The sequence below is a fragment of the Suricata suricatta genome, chromosome X (assembly GCF_006229205.1).
Source record: "Suricata suricatta isolate VVHF042 chromosome X, meerkat_22Aug2017_6uvM2_HiC, whole genome shotgun sequence".
NCBI classification, from domain to species: domain Eukaryota; kingdom Metazoa; phylum Chordata; class Mammalia; order Carnivora; family Herpestidae; genus Suricata; species Suricata suricatta.
The window spans coordinates 93,456,234-93,475,556 of NC_043717.1; the positions used below are offsets into that span (position 1 = coordinate 93,456,234).

A 19,323-nucleotide genomic window follows, 5' to 3' on the forward strand; every position below is an offset into this window, starting at 1 on the left:
AAATTATTACTTGACAGCATCATTTAAGAAGATCTATGTATGGGGTGCCTGGCTGGCTCAGTCAGTAGAACATGTGACTCTTAATCTCAGGGTTAAAAGTTTGAGCCCCATGTTGGGTGTAGAGATTACTTAAAATCTTGGGGAGAAAAGGTCTCTCTATATAAGAAGAACTCAGTAAAATGTATGTAAAAATTATATGCTCAGTAACCATTATGGTATCTATTGATTTGCTAAATATTTTTATTAGATAGATAATATAGAGAATTCTTTACCACCTTTAAAAATATTTGTTCTATAATAAATACATAAGGAAATGCATATGTATATATGTGTCTAAAACCATAATAGGGTTATCAAGATTTAACACATGTTGTATTTTTATCAGGGCCAGTTCTTTCTGCCTTTAATACTTTAAACTATTATTATTCCTGAAGAAATTGTGCTCACAGCAGTCCATTCCATACAGGATACAGATCCTGGGAAATGACTTTTAATGAAATTCAATACCAATGTTAAGCTGTTTTAGTGAATTAGAATTGAATTGAACATTACAAAGGATTATATTTTATCAAGATTCTCAATTATCTGACTAATTTCTCCCATAGAATAGTTTTACAAAACATCATTGCAGTTAACGAATTGCTTTGGGTAAATGTAAATTGGTTTACCTTTGAGTAAAATCACAGGCATGTGGGTAGAGTCTACAAAAATGACTTCTGCTTAACAGAAACTTGTGAACATTTGTGTCTAAGCTCTTACTTGGAATCTAAAATTGCTATAGGTACTTTACACTATAGATTCTGAGGCGATAGAGAATGGAGGAGACAGGGCATTGGATTCTGTTTCAGTGACAAACAAAATCTTGTACCCAGAAAGCTGCCTTTTTTTTTAAGCTATTTATCTCTTCATGAAAAAGGGTGACTCACTGAAAGATCTTTACTCTGTCACAGGCTTCCCAAAGGACACATTAAATGGAAACGTGGGATTTGACTAGTTAAATAATGAATCAATTTCGAGGTTTTAGCATAGGTGACACCTCCATGGTCATCTTTTCGGACTGTGATTGCTGGTAATAGCAAGTGAGAAAAAAAAAACAACTATTACCGCTGTTGCTATGGATCTTCTATCGGCTGAGGTTCGGGCATCGTTTGGGAGGCTGCAGTGTAAAGGTAGAATTTCATAATACCAGAGGATTACTGCTGCAAACAGAAAATGTAGGTGAGGGAAAAGGTATTGGACTCTGGAAGAAGAGAAAGACAGTTTTTCCAAGGAAGGGGAAAAAGTAGCCTGTTGCTTTAAAGATTGAGAATTCTCTCTATATTTTTTTAGAATGGGAAATTTCTCTACTTTCTGCAGAGAGGAGAAAAAGCTAACAGAAAAGGAAATTGGGGAGGTAATAGTAATTCATTTCTTTCTTGTTGCTTTTGACTTCTGTGATAAAAGTTACATTTACCTAATTTGTTGTGGCAAGAAAACATCTGTAAGGAGTCTTTTGGGTCGAGAGGAAGCTTGTGGAAGATCTGCGGGAAGAGCTGACATCACAGGGATGGTGATTTCAGCTGCTTTTCTGTTTAAGATGTGCAATTTTTTGATGGCGTGTGTACTGAGCCAATAAATTGTTTCTAGACACTGGGAGTCATTTTGAGTGGCCTTTTATTTTTTTCCCTCTGTAGGCAAAATGAATACTTTTCATTATTAACAAGGAAAAGTGCTAGATTAGCACTGGATTATATTTGGATAATTTGGACTGTTATTTGGTGGGGGGTAGGGGGAGAAGCTAAAAAGAAGTTATATTTATTTCAAATGACTGGACTTAATATTGCTGTTACTTTTCCAGTAGGTTCTGGCCTTAAAAGTCTCCTTCAGGGAATGGTTAAAACAGTTCTTTGGAGCATTGCAAGGCTGAGTAGCATCTCAGATTTACTTGAAAATAAGTTTGCTTAATGACTTTTTAGCACCACTTGATTTATGTCTTGGCTAAGAGAAGTGTTCTAAGTAGCATGTAGTCCAATTTTTCTAAGAACACTGATGGGTACTAAATACTGTATTACTCTATTGGTGGCTTTTAACTTTCAGTAGTTTAAAACGTATAAACCTTCATACCTGAAAAACGAAGATCATTTTCAGCCCACGGCTTGCAGCCCCCTGCCTACACTGAGTCGTTCACCCACATGCCCTGGCATGTGTATTTTTGGACGACAGTGTGCTGTGCAGTTATAGTGTAAGTATGATCCTGATTGAAAGGTGAAGCACTGTTGTAGATGATTTTTTAAATAGGCTAATCGGAAAGATGATCTGTATATTGTGAAAGAATATTTGTATTTAATACAGACCAGTGGTTTCAGAGCTTGAGGATTTCTTTTTTTTTTTTTTTCGTGGTAAGACACTAAATCATTTCTTTCTAGCTATTAGAACGAGGAATGTGGCATATTCTGTTCCTCTATGCTATGAAATAATGCCTGTGGGCATCTCCTCAAATGTAAAATGAGGAGATTATAACCCTTAAGCTCTGAAACTGTGAATTTGGGGGATTCTTCTCAGGAGTCTGCACTAGGCTATTATTTACAGAAGATGAGCCACACATGCCTATGTATATATGGAAGGGATCAGGTACCTATTCCAAACAAATTTTGAATTAGATGTAATTAATTTTGTACAGAGACAATTAATGGATAGTTACTTCTCTACTGTGTGTAATTAACTTTCCACCAGGTGGTAGTGAGGCTGCAATGTTTGACTTATGCTTTGAAGAAAAGTTTCTGGAAATTTTGGATTTTAACTTCTCCATAGTTAAATAGTTTTGAATGCCTGTGTTCTTTGAAAATAATAATGATGACCTTTTTCCAGCAGTAATTTTGGACTTTTGTAAATCCAATGCAGCCTTTCTCAAATTAGTTGTCATCTGAACCACAAAGCAGAGAAAAATGATTTTTTTTAAGTTCATGTTTTCTCAAACTAAGACCATTCTAGATCTATTAGAGCAGAGTTTATTTATTAGATACAGTGGATTCCTTCAAGCAGCAGTCAGCAAACTATAGCCAAGGGCCAATTCCCACCTGCAGACTGTTTGTATGGAGCCTGCAGGCTACAAATAGTTTTTATGTTTTTAAAGAGTCATTAATAAAGAAGAAGAATATCCGACAGAGACCACAAACTGTAGGGGCCCACAAAGCCTAAGACATTTAACCATATAGCCCTCTACAGAACAGTTTGCTGACCACTGTCTTTGGGTATGGAACCACATTGAGAATTGCTAATCTAAATAAAAGAAATGAAGGAAACCTTTGGTAGTATTTTCTCTGAGGTTACCATAGAGGAAAAAAATAGGAAAGTTTCTCCTTATTAAAGTGACTGACTTGCATATTGGTCAAATAGACATTTTTGTTTGTTTTCTAGACATAAATTTTAGTGGTTGAGTGTATGGAAAATTGTGATGGTAATGATAATGTTATAAACTGTGTGTGTGTGTGTGTGTGTGTGTGTAACACAGATACATTTTAATATATTCCTTAGTTTCTAGAGCAAGAAAATAAAAGCGAGTGAATTTTATATAGGAACACAATGGAGGGCACGGATTGCTTTTATCACTTTAAATGAAATGGCGATATGTATGAGAGAAGGAAAGTGAATAGAGTGTTAAGTGTCAGACATAATCACATTTGTTTCCTCCTTGTACTGAATGAGTGTCTTCACCCTACAATTAACATCTCAGGTACCTTGTCAGCAGCTCAGAGAATAGTACTTAATCAAAATGCATTAAAATCATTAGATCATAGCATATGAAATAATCAGGCTCTACCAAATGCCGCTTAACTACTTGATTTAGTGGGGGGAGGTGCCATCAGCCACAAAACATATATTGGCAAATCAAAAAATGATAAGGGAGAGAAAAAGACTAGCAGGCACTATTTGTAATTTGCTGCTGACTTATTTTATCTCCATATTCAGTTAACCATGAAGATCTGTCAGTGTTTTTGGTTTTTTTTTCCAAAAAGTGTCAGACCTCATCTCTTCTTTTATCATGGCATTCTGGCCTTTGTCACTAAGTAAACTCTGGGCTAGTTGCAGACATGATGGAACTACCTGAAACAGACTTGATTTTTCCACTCATCTGCTGAAAGCTTGCCGTGGCTCCCTTCTGGTCTGTCCAGAAATTCCTAGGAAATATGATTCAAACCAGGCTGCTGAGAAGGTCAGGAAAGGCATCACTGGGTAGCCGATCAGGGAGAGGAAAGAAAGGAATGAAATTTGCCAAGGCAAGAAAAGACAAAGGGAGTTCTAAGGTTGTGTTTTCAGAAATGTTTTATGGGTCCTTTTGGGGTAGGCAGTGAGGATTAGGTTGGTGAGTGGTACTTTCTCTCTGGTTAGGGCTGTAAAATGATAGGGTTCAAGGCCCCTCAAGTTATAGATCACAGATCTTTTTGGGTAGCACACTGTTCAAAGCATTTTAATTGCTTTGAATTGCTCATCAAGCTTATTTTGGCTCTGGCAATTCAAGAGCTAATTAGGAAACTTTGTCATTTGTCTTCATCCTGAGGTTATGTGTTTATCATTGCCCCTCCCCACCCCACCCGAGTTAGAAATCAGTCATTATAAAATTAAAAATGCCAAGTACCTTATAAGGGTTACTTCCAGTTCTAAACTAAAATGGCCCTTTATGGAAACCAATTTGACAATAAACTATTAAAAAAAAAAAAATAAATAAATAAATAAAATGGCCCTTTAAAGTTCCCAAAGAGACTATATAACATATTTTTTGGTGGAAAAAATCAGATTTTGTACATGTACTAGAATTTGGTACTGGATGGATATTGATTATACTTACTGGTGAATTGCAGTTTTGTTGATTGCTAAGTAAACAAAGACTATAAATTTTAACTAGTAAGATATTCTAGCCACAGTTGTGTAAAGAACATGTAAATGGCCTTATGTTCATCATGGTATTTGTTAAAAATTAAAAGATACAGGGGCACTTGTGTGGCTTAGTCAGCTAAGCGTCCAAGTCTAGATTTTGGCTCAGGTCATGATCTCACGGTTCATGAGTTCAAGACCTGCATCGGGCTCTGTGGTGATAGTGTGAAGCCTCCTTGGGATTCTTTCTCTCTCCCTCTCTGTCTCTCTCTGTCTCTCTCCTGCTCACATGTGTGTGTGCATGTGCGCATGTGCACATGCGCACATGCTCTCTCTTTCAAAAAATAAACAATTATAAAAGATTCAACTCCTATTAGTAGATATCTCATAATTTCAGTAGCATTTCCCCACCTTTATTTGAATCTTTAATTTGTCAAGTGTTGTGCTTTGATAACATGAACAGATTTCAACAATGTCAGCACAAATTAATGGTGGCTGAAACTGCTGAATCTGTACTTTTAGATATAGGGGTTAGGATATTCACATGTGCTGTTGACAGTGGGGTGTGGGGCACAATGGAGATGGGTGTGAGAAATTTCAGTTCAGTGAAGATGTTGAAATGCAGCCCCTGTTTTGTTAGTATAACAAATTTGTTCATGTCTCTAATTTCTCGTATATGTTGGGTGCAATGTAGTGCTGAGTACAGAGTTAACTTTTATGTTCCTTGTAGTAGATCTTCTTACCTTAAGTTTTCAGATATAACTGGTAACAACACAGACATCCCATTTTTTTTACTTGGTTTCTGGGTGTATTCTTGTTCATGAATGCACTGCTTCAAATGATTTAAACAAGTAGACAGGACATAAAAATTAACAAGTAAGTATTATTCTTTTAGCCCTGCACCCATACATACACAGAAACAGGCACTCGGATGGTATTTTTCACTCTGGGGAAATCCAGAGAGGATTGTTGAAAATATTAGTGACCATTCTTTTAGAGTATTCTTGTATCTCCTCTCTATTCTTTGTATTTGCCAAGATTAAAATTCTTTGCTGTTGACACCATCAGGCCATCAGTATCTTGGGATCATAGAATGTTAAAGCCAGCAGGACCTAAGAGGTAATTTTCCTCAGTCTTAAGATTCCATTTGGTAACTCCTTGCAAATACAATTTGATTAAATCCGTTCAAAGTATAGATTTGATTAAAGAGAAAAATGTTGCAAGGAAATTATACTGCAGCCATTTTCTCATTAAGAATGAAAAGGTAAGTCTATGTAAAATTCCACTTTTTCAATCAGTGTTAATTTTCTGAAAGAACTCATGGTGTTAATAATTTAGTACTATGCTTACAAGCTTCAAACCTATTGATTTTAATTGGAGTTCCCCATCTAGAAGGAAGATAGGCAGTGAGCAAATCAATTTTGTGTTAATCCCGTGCATTTTAATAAGTGTGCTAAAGATTCACCGTAACATTATCTGTGATAGTATGATATCTGATATAAAGTGTCTCTGCCTTAAATTCCATCCAAAGGTGTTTATTTCTGAAAGTACTAGAATGGTATCCTTTTATTATACCTCCAGTATGGATAGCAGAAAATGAGGCTTTCAGTGTCCATCATGTTAAAGTGCCCTGTGTGTGGGTTTGATTAAATAATGGCCTGAATAAATTAGGAGACCTGTTTTGTCATTTCTGTATTCACAGAATCCTTGTCTTCCTTTCATTGTATGGACTTATCCCCCTTTCCAAATGAATATTTTATAGCTAGAGCTCGTTATCAATCCCAGACCATATTTATGTAACATCCTGTCCAGTCAGTAATAATCCCTTAATTTTACATTAATGCTTATGGTTAAGCCTGATCCCTGATTGAATTGTGTATTTCTATATGTGTTTAGCCCAGGTAAATTAAAAGAAATGTACAGCAGAATGATGCACAGACTGTCGCCCTTCAAGACCTTTAATCTTTGCATTAGAGTATGAAATTGTCCTAGACTCTCCAGGACACAAAGTAGTCATGTGGCTCTGGTTAATAGTGATTGCGGATGTGCTTGCAGAATCCTATTTGCATATATTACTGATATGCACCCTTGTGTGTATGGCTACTACCACCTCTCTTTTGGGTGTAGTTCCATGTTACTTTAAGAACTGCTGTTTTGCAACCTAAAGAGCTCTCCAGTGGGAAGAAAAAAAATTCTCAAAGTTGTCACTTTGGAAAGTTTTTATTATGTTAATCACATGTGAGAATAGGGATTGACTTAGAATTTCATACCTATTTTAACATCCTTCAGTTTATTGAATGTCATCTCCTTTGCAGCAAACGTCAGAAATCAAACCACAAGTAAAAGGATAACTTCAAGGGGCACCTGGGTGGCTCAGTCATTTGAGCATCCAACTCTTGATTTTGGGTCAGGTCATCCCAGGGTTGTGGGATCAAGCAAGCCTCATGTCAGACTCCTGCTTGGGAATCTCTCTCTCTCTCTCTTTCTCTTTCTCTCTCTCAGTATCTCTCCCTCCCTCCCTCTAAATAAAGTAAATAAAAAAGGAAAGGATAACCTGATGCCAAAGATTGTATCTTAGGATGGGCCCCAAGTCAACACCCTGCAAACATCCAAAGGCTACGTACAAAGCCCCATCCTTAATGAGCTGTTCATTAAAAGTGGAAATATCATGGCAATGAAAGAGAATGCAAAGATAATAAAATGTGTGCTGTAATGGAGGTTCAACCAAAGAGATGTGGGAGGGCAGGGGGTGAAGTAATTGATTCTGATAGGTGATCAGGTTACCCTGGGGAGTTGGAAAGGTGTTTTTTGTTGTTATTTTTTAAGAGATGTGGTATTTCCTGAGATGGGGAAGATTTAGGGTGTTGTTGACAGAGAAAATGGCATGATTCAAAGACTCAAAAATAAAGTAAAATTGTTCCCCAATGGAGCATTGCATTTAAGTTTGTACGTCTAAACTACTACTCACCGAAGCAGTTGTGTTTCGTACATAGGCTAGTTTTGTCGGTGGTTCTAGTTTTGTATATGGGCAAGTATCATTTTGTTACTTTCTGAATATTACTTTATGAGTGAATTTACAGTTAGAGGAAGACTAGCAGAACCTTAGGTCCTGTGCAAGCTGAACTTCTGATATCCCTTCACTTCCTGGAGCAGTCGCTCATATGTCATGGGACATGGCCCTTGTGAGAGGTAAGAGGTCAGTCTGGACAGTAACTTACCCTGTTACTCTTTATCCGTCCTTGGTTCCTACACATGCTTCTGATAGTATCAGAGAGTTGGGACTAGAATGTGGTCTGCAAGGGATTCGGAATTCCTTATAGAACAATAGAGTAGTAGGAACTTTTCATTTGAGCCATTTCATTTGAGCCACTATAGAATCAGCCGTGTGGCCAGTGCCAATTCATCCCCTGCATTAAAGACTGCTTTGAAACTAGAGTTTGGCAACTGCTATTGATAAGAGGAGGAGGACAAAGCAACTTGGCTTCTAATACCTCACAAATCCACAGTGTCAAAATCGTAAGGGGTTGAGAGATCACTGAGCCCACCTCTTTCCCTCAATTTACAGATAGTAAAGCTGACATGTAATCGCCAAGTTCTTGTAATTTCCGGGATAAGGAAAATTAAGGCAATTTTGCCTGACCTCTCTGCTTTCTTTACCTCTGTAATACTTCTAAGAAACCAGACCTCCTTTTTCCTTTAGAATGGCTGGAAGGTCAGAAAGAAATGAGCTAAATGATGCAATGCAATTTGCATCCAGCATTTATTGTGATGATAGCCTTGACTTTTGGTTTATTGAGAGAAGAATGTGATTGTTTGCAGGATGTTTCCTTCCCCTTCCCCATGGCTATAATTAAAGGTTTAAGAGAACTTCAAATCCCAGAAAGTTAGTCAAAAAGACACAATTAGTTACTTCCTTTAGGAGGTCTGCAATCTGAAGATGATTTACCTGGCTGAACAAAATAATGTGACATTTCTAATTTCAATTAAAATAACAGGAATTTAAAGATCACTGTAGGAAATAGAGCTAATAAAAGCGTGGCCTGTTAGGATTCTGTTTCTGAAGGATTTCTAAGAGGGGGGAAGATTATGGCTGAATTCCTTATGGTTCTTTCTGCATTTCATTTTTTCTTTAGAAAAATGTGCTATGTGGTAAAGTGACAATAGAATCAAAGAGATGTCTCTTTCTTCTTTACTTGATTGTAAATTGAACTGTCTTACCAACATGTGTAAAGAACTGCATTCTTCATGTCCCAGCGTGTGTCCTGCTTACGTCATTGTTTTTTCCCTGAGCTTGGGTACAGAGGAGAAAGCAAGTTAGGGGCCCAGAGGAAGCTCTTTTATTCTCTCCTGAGTGGGAGGAATTCAGATGAAGGAATATTTTCAATTATTCTTTTGTTCTTAAAGGTGAGGTAGACTCAAAATCATAAATCAGGAGAAACTCCTCAAACTGCTATGTTACTCATGCTGCAATATCAAAACCGTTCATACTGGGCACCCAGGTGGTTCAGTTGGTTAACCGTCTAACTTCAGCTTAGGTCATGACCTCAGGGTTCATGGGTTCAAGCCCCATATCAGGCTCTGCACTGTAGGTGTGGAGCCTGCTTGGGATTCTTTCTCTCCCTCTCTCTGCCCTTCCCCTGCTCTCTCTCTCACAAAATAAATTAAAAAACTTAAAAAGAAAAACCTTTCATAATAATTCTAATGAAGTTATCCTTCGCTAAAATATTTTCTAAGTTTTTTGCTAATGAGGTACATTTACAAATAGGAATAATAAACTAAAGGAAAGATGAAAAAGTGCTTATAAACTTAATTTTATTTCTCCCTTATGAACACATTTTTTGTTGGTATGCACAGAATTGCTGGCAGTTTAAATTGTTGCTTAAGAGCACAAAATAATACTGTATGAGACCTTTGACTTTATGCTTTCCCAGTAAGATCAGGGTTGCCTCATCCATCTCAAAAATGCCTTTTAAGTGGTGAGCAAAGACAGGGACTCCACTGTGAGTTGATAAAATGCTGTCTGATGACCACAAGGAAGACCAGGGTTGTTGTGTAACTATATTTTTGACTACAGTTCATTTATTTCATTGCATTTACATAAAACCCGGCAATTTGACACCTGCTGTATGTTGCAAAAGCAAATTCTAATAACTTCTGAAAGGGATACAAAAATGTGAGTGTGCCATAGAGATAGGCAAACTAGAAACGTTTTCTTTATGCACGTAGATAAATAGCTTGAGCTCTCAAGCATGGAAGTACAAACTCAGACGACTGACCACCTAAAGAAAATTGACCTCAAGCCCAAATCTCCATGTTTAATTTGAAACACGTACAGACATACCAATTTTTACCTTAGTTCGTACTCTGTCATAGACAAAATATAGTGCAGCTAATATTTTACTGCAGAAATCTCTGAAGTCTCTAAAGAATTCCATAAACTTTTATCAGATACTTGTAATATGAAGCTGAGGTTGTACAAAGTAGAATACTCTACCAACATCACATTCTTCAAAACTTTAGAAAAAATTATGAATTTGTTTTATTCTTCTCACTATTAAAATAATCTGCGTATTCATATGGTCATATGAACAATGCTATGCCCATATAAAACCTAGAACAAAAATATTATTTTTCTTCTTGGACAATTTCATGAATTTGAGGTTCTTTTTAAATGAACAGAACAGAAAGCATTAGTGTTAAAGGGTCGTGGAAGTGTGAAGGGTTACAATAAATCACTGATAAAGCTGGAATTGGAGCGCTTGACTTCCGGACATTGGATCCGATGGGGAGCATGGTATAGAATACCATCACTACCTTGCCTCCCACACTCCAGAGGATAGTTATTGACATGAAAAAAAAATTAGCCAAATACAGTAACCTTACCAGAAAGTCAAAATTACAGGTCACTCCTCTGTAGAATTGTAGTATAAAATATTTGGTAATCATGCATATCTATAGGGATCAATCAATAGCATAGTGATTCCAAAATTGTAAGAAATCCTATCATTTGGAGAAGAGGAACATTTCTATTTTAATTTGTTCAAATTCTTTTAGGTTAAAAGAATGGTTAAAAATTTTCAGATTCTTGAAGTATAAGGATATTACTGAGTATGCATTGGACAGTTACGTGATCTGTTCATGATGAAAAACAATTTTGGTTTTATAGCAAAAGGATATAATTTGTTTTCGGCTCAGGTCATGATCTCGTGGTTTCATGGATGGCAGCCCCTTATCCAGCTCTGCGCTGGCAGTACAGAATCTGTTTGGAATTTTATCTCTCCCTCTCTCTCCCCCTCCCCCACTCACGTTATCTCTGTCTCTCTCAAAATAAATAAACTTAAAAAGATAGTGTCCAGTGGTCTTGAACACAAACAGTGCTGAGAGATATATGGCTGTTGATTGTAAACTTTTTTTTCCTGGCAGTATCTTGATTAGGAAACACTCAACAAACCTTTGAGGCAATGGTTATAGGGCAATTGAAAAAAATCTTAACATAGGCAGTCATACTAGAACTAATTGCATTTGAGGCTCATGGAGCCCCTAGAAAATGACTTATATGCATTCTACTTGTTAAATGACAGGAAGTAATATAAACATGGAAGTAATCCAGAAAAGCATTCCTCTCTAGCTTGGGAGAATTAATCTGAGCAATTTAAATAGGTAGCAACGTGGGTACACCTCTAGTCTTAAGTATATTGTCAGGCTAGTTTTTGGTTATTCTCTATGACTGTCCTGGCATCCTCAGTTCACAGCAGGTCACACCTCGTGTTACCACTCAAGACTTTGAAGAGAGTAAGAGGCCTTCCTTTCAAAGCCTGGTATCTTTTTTTTTTCAACACTTTTTATTTATTTTTGAGAGACGGAGAGAGACAGCATGAGCAGGGAGGGTCAGAGAGAGAGGGTGACACAGAATCCGAAGCAGGCTCCAGGCTCTGAGCTAGCTGTCAGCACAGAGCCCGATGAGGTCTAACCCTGGTATCATTAGCACATTCTTTGCACATCATTTCCTGCTTACCCCTCTACTTCAGTGAGTCACTGGTAGGCCTGTACACAGTCTCTGTAAAGTGCAAAAAGTATGTAGCCAAGAGCATTCATACTATGGATTTTATTAAGGTAGAGAGGCAAGTACAAAACCTAGTTTGAGGTCAGCTTTGCTCAGCTGCGTTCTTGCTTCTTGAAGGTTCTTTCACTTGAGCTCGACCCTTCCTGGTCAGCTTCTCTGAGAAATCTACCTCCTCTTCCCTAAATGTATTGTTTTTACTCTCAGCTGCAGAGTAGAGGTTTTCTTTTACCGCAGATTCAAAGAAACTATATTTTGTACCTTTGGCCCTTTACCACTTTTGGTTTTCCACATCCCCATTCTATTAAAACTTCAAAGCCAATTCTAATTATGTCTACAATTTTCTTGTTTCTCCTGATTTTGCCTAGACTTAATGCCTCTGATGGGGTTCAGGATATGCTATCCCAAAATATAGCACCCTAGCATGTTGAATCTTTTAAGCTAAAGAAGTTTGAGAAAGTAGCAGAAGCAGGAAAGTCCCTCGGACTGACTCTGCCCCTTCCTGTCCTTCTTGCCCTTTTTCCCTGAAGCAGGTCATAAGATCCTCATGTGAGAGGTGTTCTCATAGGACCAGAAAGAAAGGAGCATCCTTATCTTTAAAGACCACAGGATGCCAAGAAGAATCTGAACAAACCGGCCATGCTAAGTCTCCCCCAGTTTACCACACTTGCACATTCTCTTTGTCCTGTCACATCTTTCCACAATTTCTCTCTCTTTCTCAAACCTAGCATCAAAATACATTAGTTTCACCATTTCTTGACGTCTTCATTTCCTTATGAAGGCTCCAGTGTCATGTAAAACTGACATTAAGTAAATGTATATGCTTTTCTTCTGTTAATCTGCCTTGTTGAGTTTAATTTTCAGACCCAGCCAGGGACCCTAAAGGGTTCCAGGGAAACCTTTTTTCCTCTCCACCACCACCTTCCCATAATTTGTACCCATTTTTTAGTAGCTAAACTTTTACTTTTGCCAGTGTTGACTGGTAACTCAAAACCATCATCAATTAGATCTGAAACTATTATGTACCCTATTAATACATAGACTATTGTGTTAAAAAAATGTTCAAGGATATATATACAAAGAGTATGAGCCACTGCACTCTGGGCTATCCTACCTCCATTTTTTGGTGCCTCTTGGGGTCCTGACCTACAAGCAGTGAAGGAATAAACTGAAGTAATTACCAAAAAAAAAAAAAAAGGGTATGGGTTACATTGTGTGTGTTTTTGTAAATATTACTTTTCTGGTCTTATTTGAGGGTAGGTACTAATTTTAGAGATGTGTCCTTACAAGTATTGCAGACTTAATTTTTTTAAATAGAGCTATGTATATATATAAATACCAAAGTCCCTTTGGTTTTATTTTAATCTCCCAAGTTGTCCACTTTTAGTGTGCGCACTTAGAAGGGAGCCACAGGCTTGCCTGGGAAAAAATAGGGGTGATGAGTTCCCTATAATCAAGGGTACAGATTTCAGATGTCTGCTCAGTGGTTCCCAATGCTGATGGCAAGTCTGGTGCCAAAATGACTATGTAGGAAATAGTTTGTAGTACTTTAAAACAAAAACTTTTTGCTAGGCCCTAATTTCAGCAATCCTGAATCAGTAGTTTGGGGACAAGGCCTAGGTATCTGCATTTTAGAAAAGTTGTAGTGGTGATTCTAATGTGTAGCCAGGAGGCACCTGGGTGGCTTAGTTGGTTAGAAGTCTGACTCTTGGTTCCAGCTCAGGTCATGATCTCACAGTTTGTGAGTTCAGGCCCCACGTCGGGCTCCCTGCTGACAGTGTGGAGCCTGCTTGGGATTCTTATCTCTCTCTCTCTCTCTCTCTCTCTCTCTCTCTCTCTCTTTCTCTCTCTGTCTGTCTCTCAGCCCCTCCCCTCCTTGTGCTCTTTCTCTCTCTCTCTCTCTCAAAATAAGTAAACTCTAAAATAATAGTAATGTTTAGCCGGGAGTGAAGAGTCCTTAGAGAATCATGAATCCTTCCAGCCCCCTGATTATGTGATTTAAGTCTGCAGGGCGCCTTCTCTCCTCTGTCCCTGACTTGCCACAGTAAGATGTTCCTTTGAGACATACTAAGAGTATTTCCATACTGAAACGTTGTTGCTGCTGTTATTGTTTTATTAGTAATGATAACTTCTGTCTAACACTTAAGTTTGTAACGATGTACCTACAGCTGAAGAGTCAAGTCCAAGCAAAGGACAAGTACAAAACGTCAAGTAATAATGTGCATGCCCTGAGGTGGACCTGTGAGGTTCTCATTTGCGCAGACCTGTTTTTGTAGGGCATGTATAAATCAACTCCCATTAGTTTTAAATCAATGTGAAGTTAATGTAGCCACTCCCCCCATTTGCTGCTGCAGAGCTTAGAGCTCCATCCCGTGCTACAGCTTTGAGAAGGGAATGCACATTCAGACATAGTAGACAACTGAGGTTTTGCAGTAGAGACAGGAAGAGTAGAAGATTTTAATATCCTTTGGAAGCTCTTAATATAATATTAAGTTTCTTAATATTCTTTACTATTTTAATGTTCTTAAGATTTGATTTGGATGCGGAGGGAGCTGACTTGACTTGATTTTTTTAAAGCCTCTGAAGAAGAGTGGTGTGAATGAACAGGCCAATCAGCTTCTTCATATAGATTGTTTTTTATTGCATTACTTGCGATGTTTACTTTACCATTTATTTGCTTGACTTTGCCCTTGCACAAAAATCAGAAAGGAAACCTATCTTAATAAAAATTTGGTATACTTTGGTTTAATAAACTGTGAGATGGCGAAGGGAAAGAGAGAACTTATGTATTATCTATCTAAGATTCCGGAATTGGTAAACAGGGGCCGGGTTCTCTATTCTTCAGCTACAGGGAGGTGAGGTTATACTCGTGAAGAGTTGTAAAACATTGTGTAAATGAGGGAACTTTCTCTTTTCCTTTCTCCAACATGGTAATCCTGGATTTGTGATGGGAAGCTATTCATGAGTTAAGATTCACTTCAGAGCTTTTTGTAAATTCAAAATGTGACTTGATTTTTAAGTCTTTGTTTACATACTTTCAGGAACTCATTTTATTATAGAACAGCCATGTTCTCCCTGGAGTTTAATGTTTCAGTCAAATCCTTTTAAAACACGAATTAAGGCAATTAGGATTTAATCTTTGTTGCTTACTAGAACAACAACAACAACAAATCTTGTTATAAAGTTAAAGGACTACACTTGCCAGTCCAGAGTGTATTATCAGGGAGTGCACACTATGTATTTTTTTTAGTCAGTGGTACACTTACAACTTCAGATTTCTATTGTAGTTATATCAGAAAAATGGAAAGATTTGTTCCTTTTATTTTTCCAAATCCACTGAATTTAGGAACCTACCGGAAGGTAAACCTATCACTAAGCTTTGGTGAGTATTTCTGCCACAAAGTACTAGAAAGACCAGAACCATCACCAAAACTAGGAAGAGGAAACTTGTGGGCTAGCTGCTAAATAATATTAATCACAGCGAAGTACAAGTCAGGCTAAGGGAACACCAGAGAAGTCAATAATGATCATGATACTCAAGTTTTAGAGAAGGTGTAGAACAAAATGTAAGCTTTAAAGATGCATTTGCAACTTCCTGGAAATCTGTGTTATTTTTAAAAGCCCATATGGAAAGCCCAAGATATAGTTTTTTCTATGTGGGCATTAGAGATGGGAGGGGATAACAAGTAGTTTGCAAATATCAAAGAGACTACTACATGGAAAGTGCATCTCTTAGGAATGGAAAAAATCCAATCATGGAGAATGGGGAAGCTTATAAATTAAGCAGGTCATGTACAAACTGAATTTTGGACAGGTTGAGAAAAGAAAAGTTGGTGAAAGTCTGTAAAAGTAGTCATAAGTTTTTAGGTTACTCAACGGCAAGTAGTTTAATGGAATCATAGTGGCTCTATTTGATGACAATGATGCAAAGAACTTGATGAGAAACAAAAATAACCTTTGATGGTCATGTTGTCTAATAAAAGAAGATCTAAGAGATCATGCTAACTCTATAATTGTCTCCTGAAATGGTCGAGTAGGTAAAACTTTAGTAAATGCAGAAATAGTCTAGGTCCAATTGACATACTAAATACATATAGCTCACCACAACGAGATAGCATCCTTTTATATTTTAACACATTTAAGTATAAATTAATAACGTGTATTCTGGGGATGTTTGGAAATCTTGTGTTTCTACTGGATCAGTAGTATATATTTGACAGTATGGGTTTAAATAATGATATTAATATTATCTTGTAGGAGGAACATTTGAATTCCAAATTGTATAAGATGAAGGATGTTTTTGAATCAGGAGAAGGACAGTGAATTTATGGGCAGAAGTCATACCAAGCATTTGTTAACCTAAATACCTATGCTTGATTCTAGATTTTATTGTAGCAAAATGTTGGCTTCTGGATCCCTACTGTGGGATGAGTTGCAAAAGTTCAGTGTATTACCATTTCCAAATGAGCACCAGCATTTATGATCAATGCAGAGAAGCTTATTTCAGCCATCAATGAGAACATTACATACAGATAGGATCCCAAGTAGACAACGAAAAAGACTTGTAGGTTTTTGAGCCTTTTGCATTCTGTGTTGTTTGCATGGTGGTTTAAGAGTACGGGTGGAGTAATTGGAATATCAGAGAGAAGGAGACTTAAGATGTAATATTTTGGTGGGAGAATGGTAGAATTTTAAACGGTTTACATACTTTATAGCTCAGGTTAGGTGCTCTGTCACCATCACTACCCTTGCATTAATGTGCAAACCCTGTCTAGTCCACTGCTTCATTCTAAGAAGTACCTGGCCCCCTTTTACTGAAGTATAAGTAACATACAGTGTTACGTTAGTTTCAAGCATGCAAGGTAATGATTCATACATTACTTAGTGCTCACACAATAAATGTAGTTACCATCTATCACCAAACAACGTTATTGCAGTATTGTGGACTATATTCCCTATGCTGTACTTTTCATCTCTGTGACTTAATTTCTAACTGGAAGTTTGTACCTCATAATCCTCTTTATCTATTTCAATCTGCCCCCCAACATTTCTTTGGCAACCATCAGTTTGTTCTCTGTATTGAAGAGGCTGTTTTGTTTGTTTTGTTTTTTTAGATTACACACATACAAGTGAAGTCACATGGTATTTGTCTTTCTCCATCTGGCTTATTTCACTTGGCATAATACCCCATGTGTCACAAATGATGAGATCTTGGTCTTTTGATGGCTGAGTAATATTCCATCACATATATATACCACATCTTCTTTATCCATTCATCTATCATTGAACACTTGGGCTGCTTATATTTTTTGGCTATTGTAAATAGTGCTGCTATAAACATACGGGTACATCTATCTTTTTGAATTTATATTTTCATTTTCTTTGGCTAAATACCTAGTAGTGGAATCACTGGATTATATGACATATATTTTTTAATTTTTTGAGGAACCTCCGTACTGTTTTCCACAGTGGCTGCACTAATTTAAATTCCCACCAACAGTGCAGGAAGATTCCTCTTTCTCCACATCCTTGCCAACACTTGTTATTTTTTGTCAGCCATTCTGACAGGTGTAAGTCAATATCTCATTGTGGTTTTCATTCACAATTCCCTGATGACTAGTGATGTTGAGCATCTTTTCATGTGTCTGTTGGCCATCTGTATGCCTTTAGAAAAATGTCTATTCAGGTCTTTTGCCCATTTTTAAAGCAGATTATTTATTTAGTGTTGAGTTGTCTACGTTTTTTAATATATTTTAAATATTAACCTGTTATCGGGTTTATTGTTTGCAAATATCTTCTCCTGGCAGTAGGTTGCCTGTTTTGTTGATGGTTTCCTTTGCTGCACAAAAGATTTTTATTTTTGTGTAGTCCCAGTAATTTATGTTTGCTTTTGTTTCCTTTGCCTGAGGAAATCTATCTAGAAAAAATGTTGCTAAGGCCCATGTCAAAGTAAAAGGTACCTGGCCCTTGGACAGGCATCAGAGACAACATTTTGCTGTATGGGATTGTTTGTGGTAATCGCATTAGCTAAACCCAGTTAGGGTGGGTGATCTGGTAGAATAGGGACTATCTGGCTGTTTGGGATTATAATTGCTCTAACAAAGCACATGTGGAAATCACGGGAGTTTGTATGCTTTTAAAAATGTGTTATTGTCTTATGTGATTTATTTTCCTTCATTTCAAAAAATTTGATGCAAAACATTTGTTTTCTTTTCTCTCTTTCTCTCTTTCCTGCCCCCACCCCCCAAGAATAACATAGCCGATCCAGAAGAACTGTTCACAAAGTTAGAACGCATTGGAAAAGGCTCCTTTGGAGAAGTTTTCAAAGGGATTGATAATCGTACCCAGCAAGTGGTTGCTATTAAAATCATAGACCTCGAGGAAGCCGAAGATGAAATTGAAGACATTCAGCAAGAAATAACTGTTTTGAGTCAGTGTGACAGCTCATATGTAACAAAATACTATGGATCGTATTTAAAGGTAATGTGTGTGTTGTATTATTTAAGTCATAAGGTATTTTCATTATAAGTTTTTTTTTATTCTATTTTTTGAAAGGCAATGTCTTAAATTAGGATTTGGCAGCCTTTGGCCTACCGGCAGAATCCAGCTCCATTTACAAATGTGCCAGATAGATTGTTTTTAGGTTTAACAGCTGTGTGCCGAATGCATCCCAGCACTCAGCTGCACCGTTATTCCACACCTGATCTTTGGGTCATTGAAGCAGCAGTAGTGCAGCTGGTCCTTGAGACACATCCTTTGTCAGGAAAGAGCTTTCCCTCTGGGCTTTCACACATTATTCTCAACCTCATAATTGATGGAATACGTAAGTATGTCATTTATTCCATTGAGTTGTGGTGGTTATTTACACATCTTTCTCTCCTTCCAGATTATGAGCTTCTTGTTGGCAGGGAGCTTAGTTCAACCAGTCTTGGTTTTTACATCATTTAGCACAAGATGTGGAACATCTTAAGCGCATGATAAATATTTGTGGAAGTGGAGTCAGTGGAACACTATCTGCTCCCGCCTTCCCAAAAGTTGGAATTTTAGTTTCCAGGATCATGGAATTAGCAGACACCTTAAGTTGCAGAAGATGGAGACATGACTGCATAATAGAATACCCTTTAGTTAGTAAAACCCAAGAGTTAGGGATACCTGCATGGCTTAGTCAGTTAAGCATCTGACTCTTGATTTCGGCTAAGGTCGTGATCTAACATTTCATGAGTTAGAGCCCCGCATGGGACTCTGAGCTGACAGCTTGGAGCCTGCTTTGGATTCTCTCTCTCCTGTTCATGCTCTCACTCTCTCAAATTAAATAACCTTAAAAAAAAACCCACAAGAGTTCTTGGGTTCCAGAGTCAGAAGTCAGGACCCATGTCTATTGAAATGTGAAGAATAAATTTAAAAAATATAGC

At 37.4% G+C, this 19,323-nt stretch overlaps 1 protein-coding gene across 4 annotated transcripts in view; it reads left to right on the plus strand.

Moving 5' to 3' along the window:
* The window catches only part of STK26 (serine/threonine kinase 26), a 54,626-nt gene that overhangs the window by 13,541 nt on the left and 21,762 nt on the right, over nucleotides 1-19,323 (plus strand). For all 4 annotated transcript variants that reach the window (XM_029930335.1, XM_029930332.1, XM_029930333.1 and 1 more), the window contains exon 3: nucleotides 18,161-18,391. In XM_029930335.1, the coding sequence (XP_029786195.1) occupies nucleotides 18,161-18,391 (231 nt within the window). The remainder of the gene's footprint in view (nucleotides 1-18,160; nucleotides 18,392-19,323) is intronic.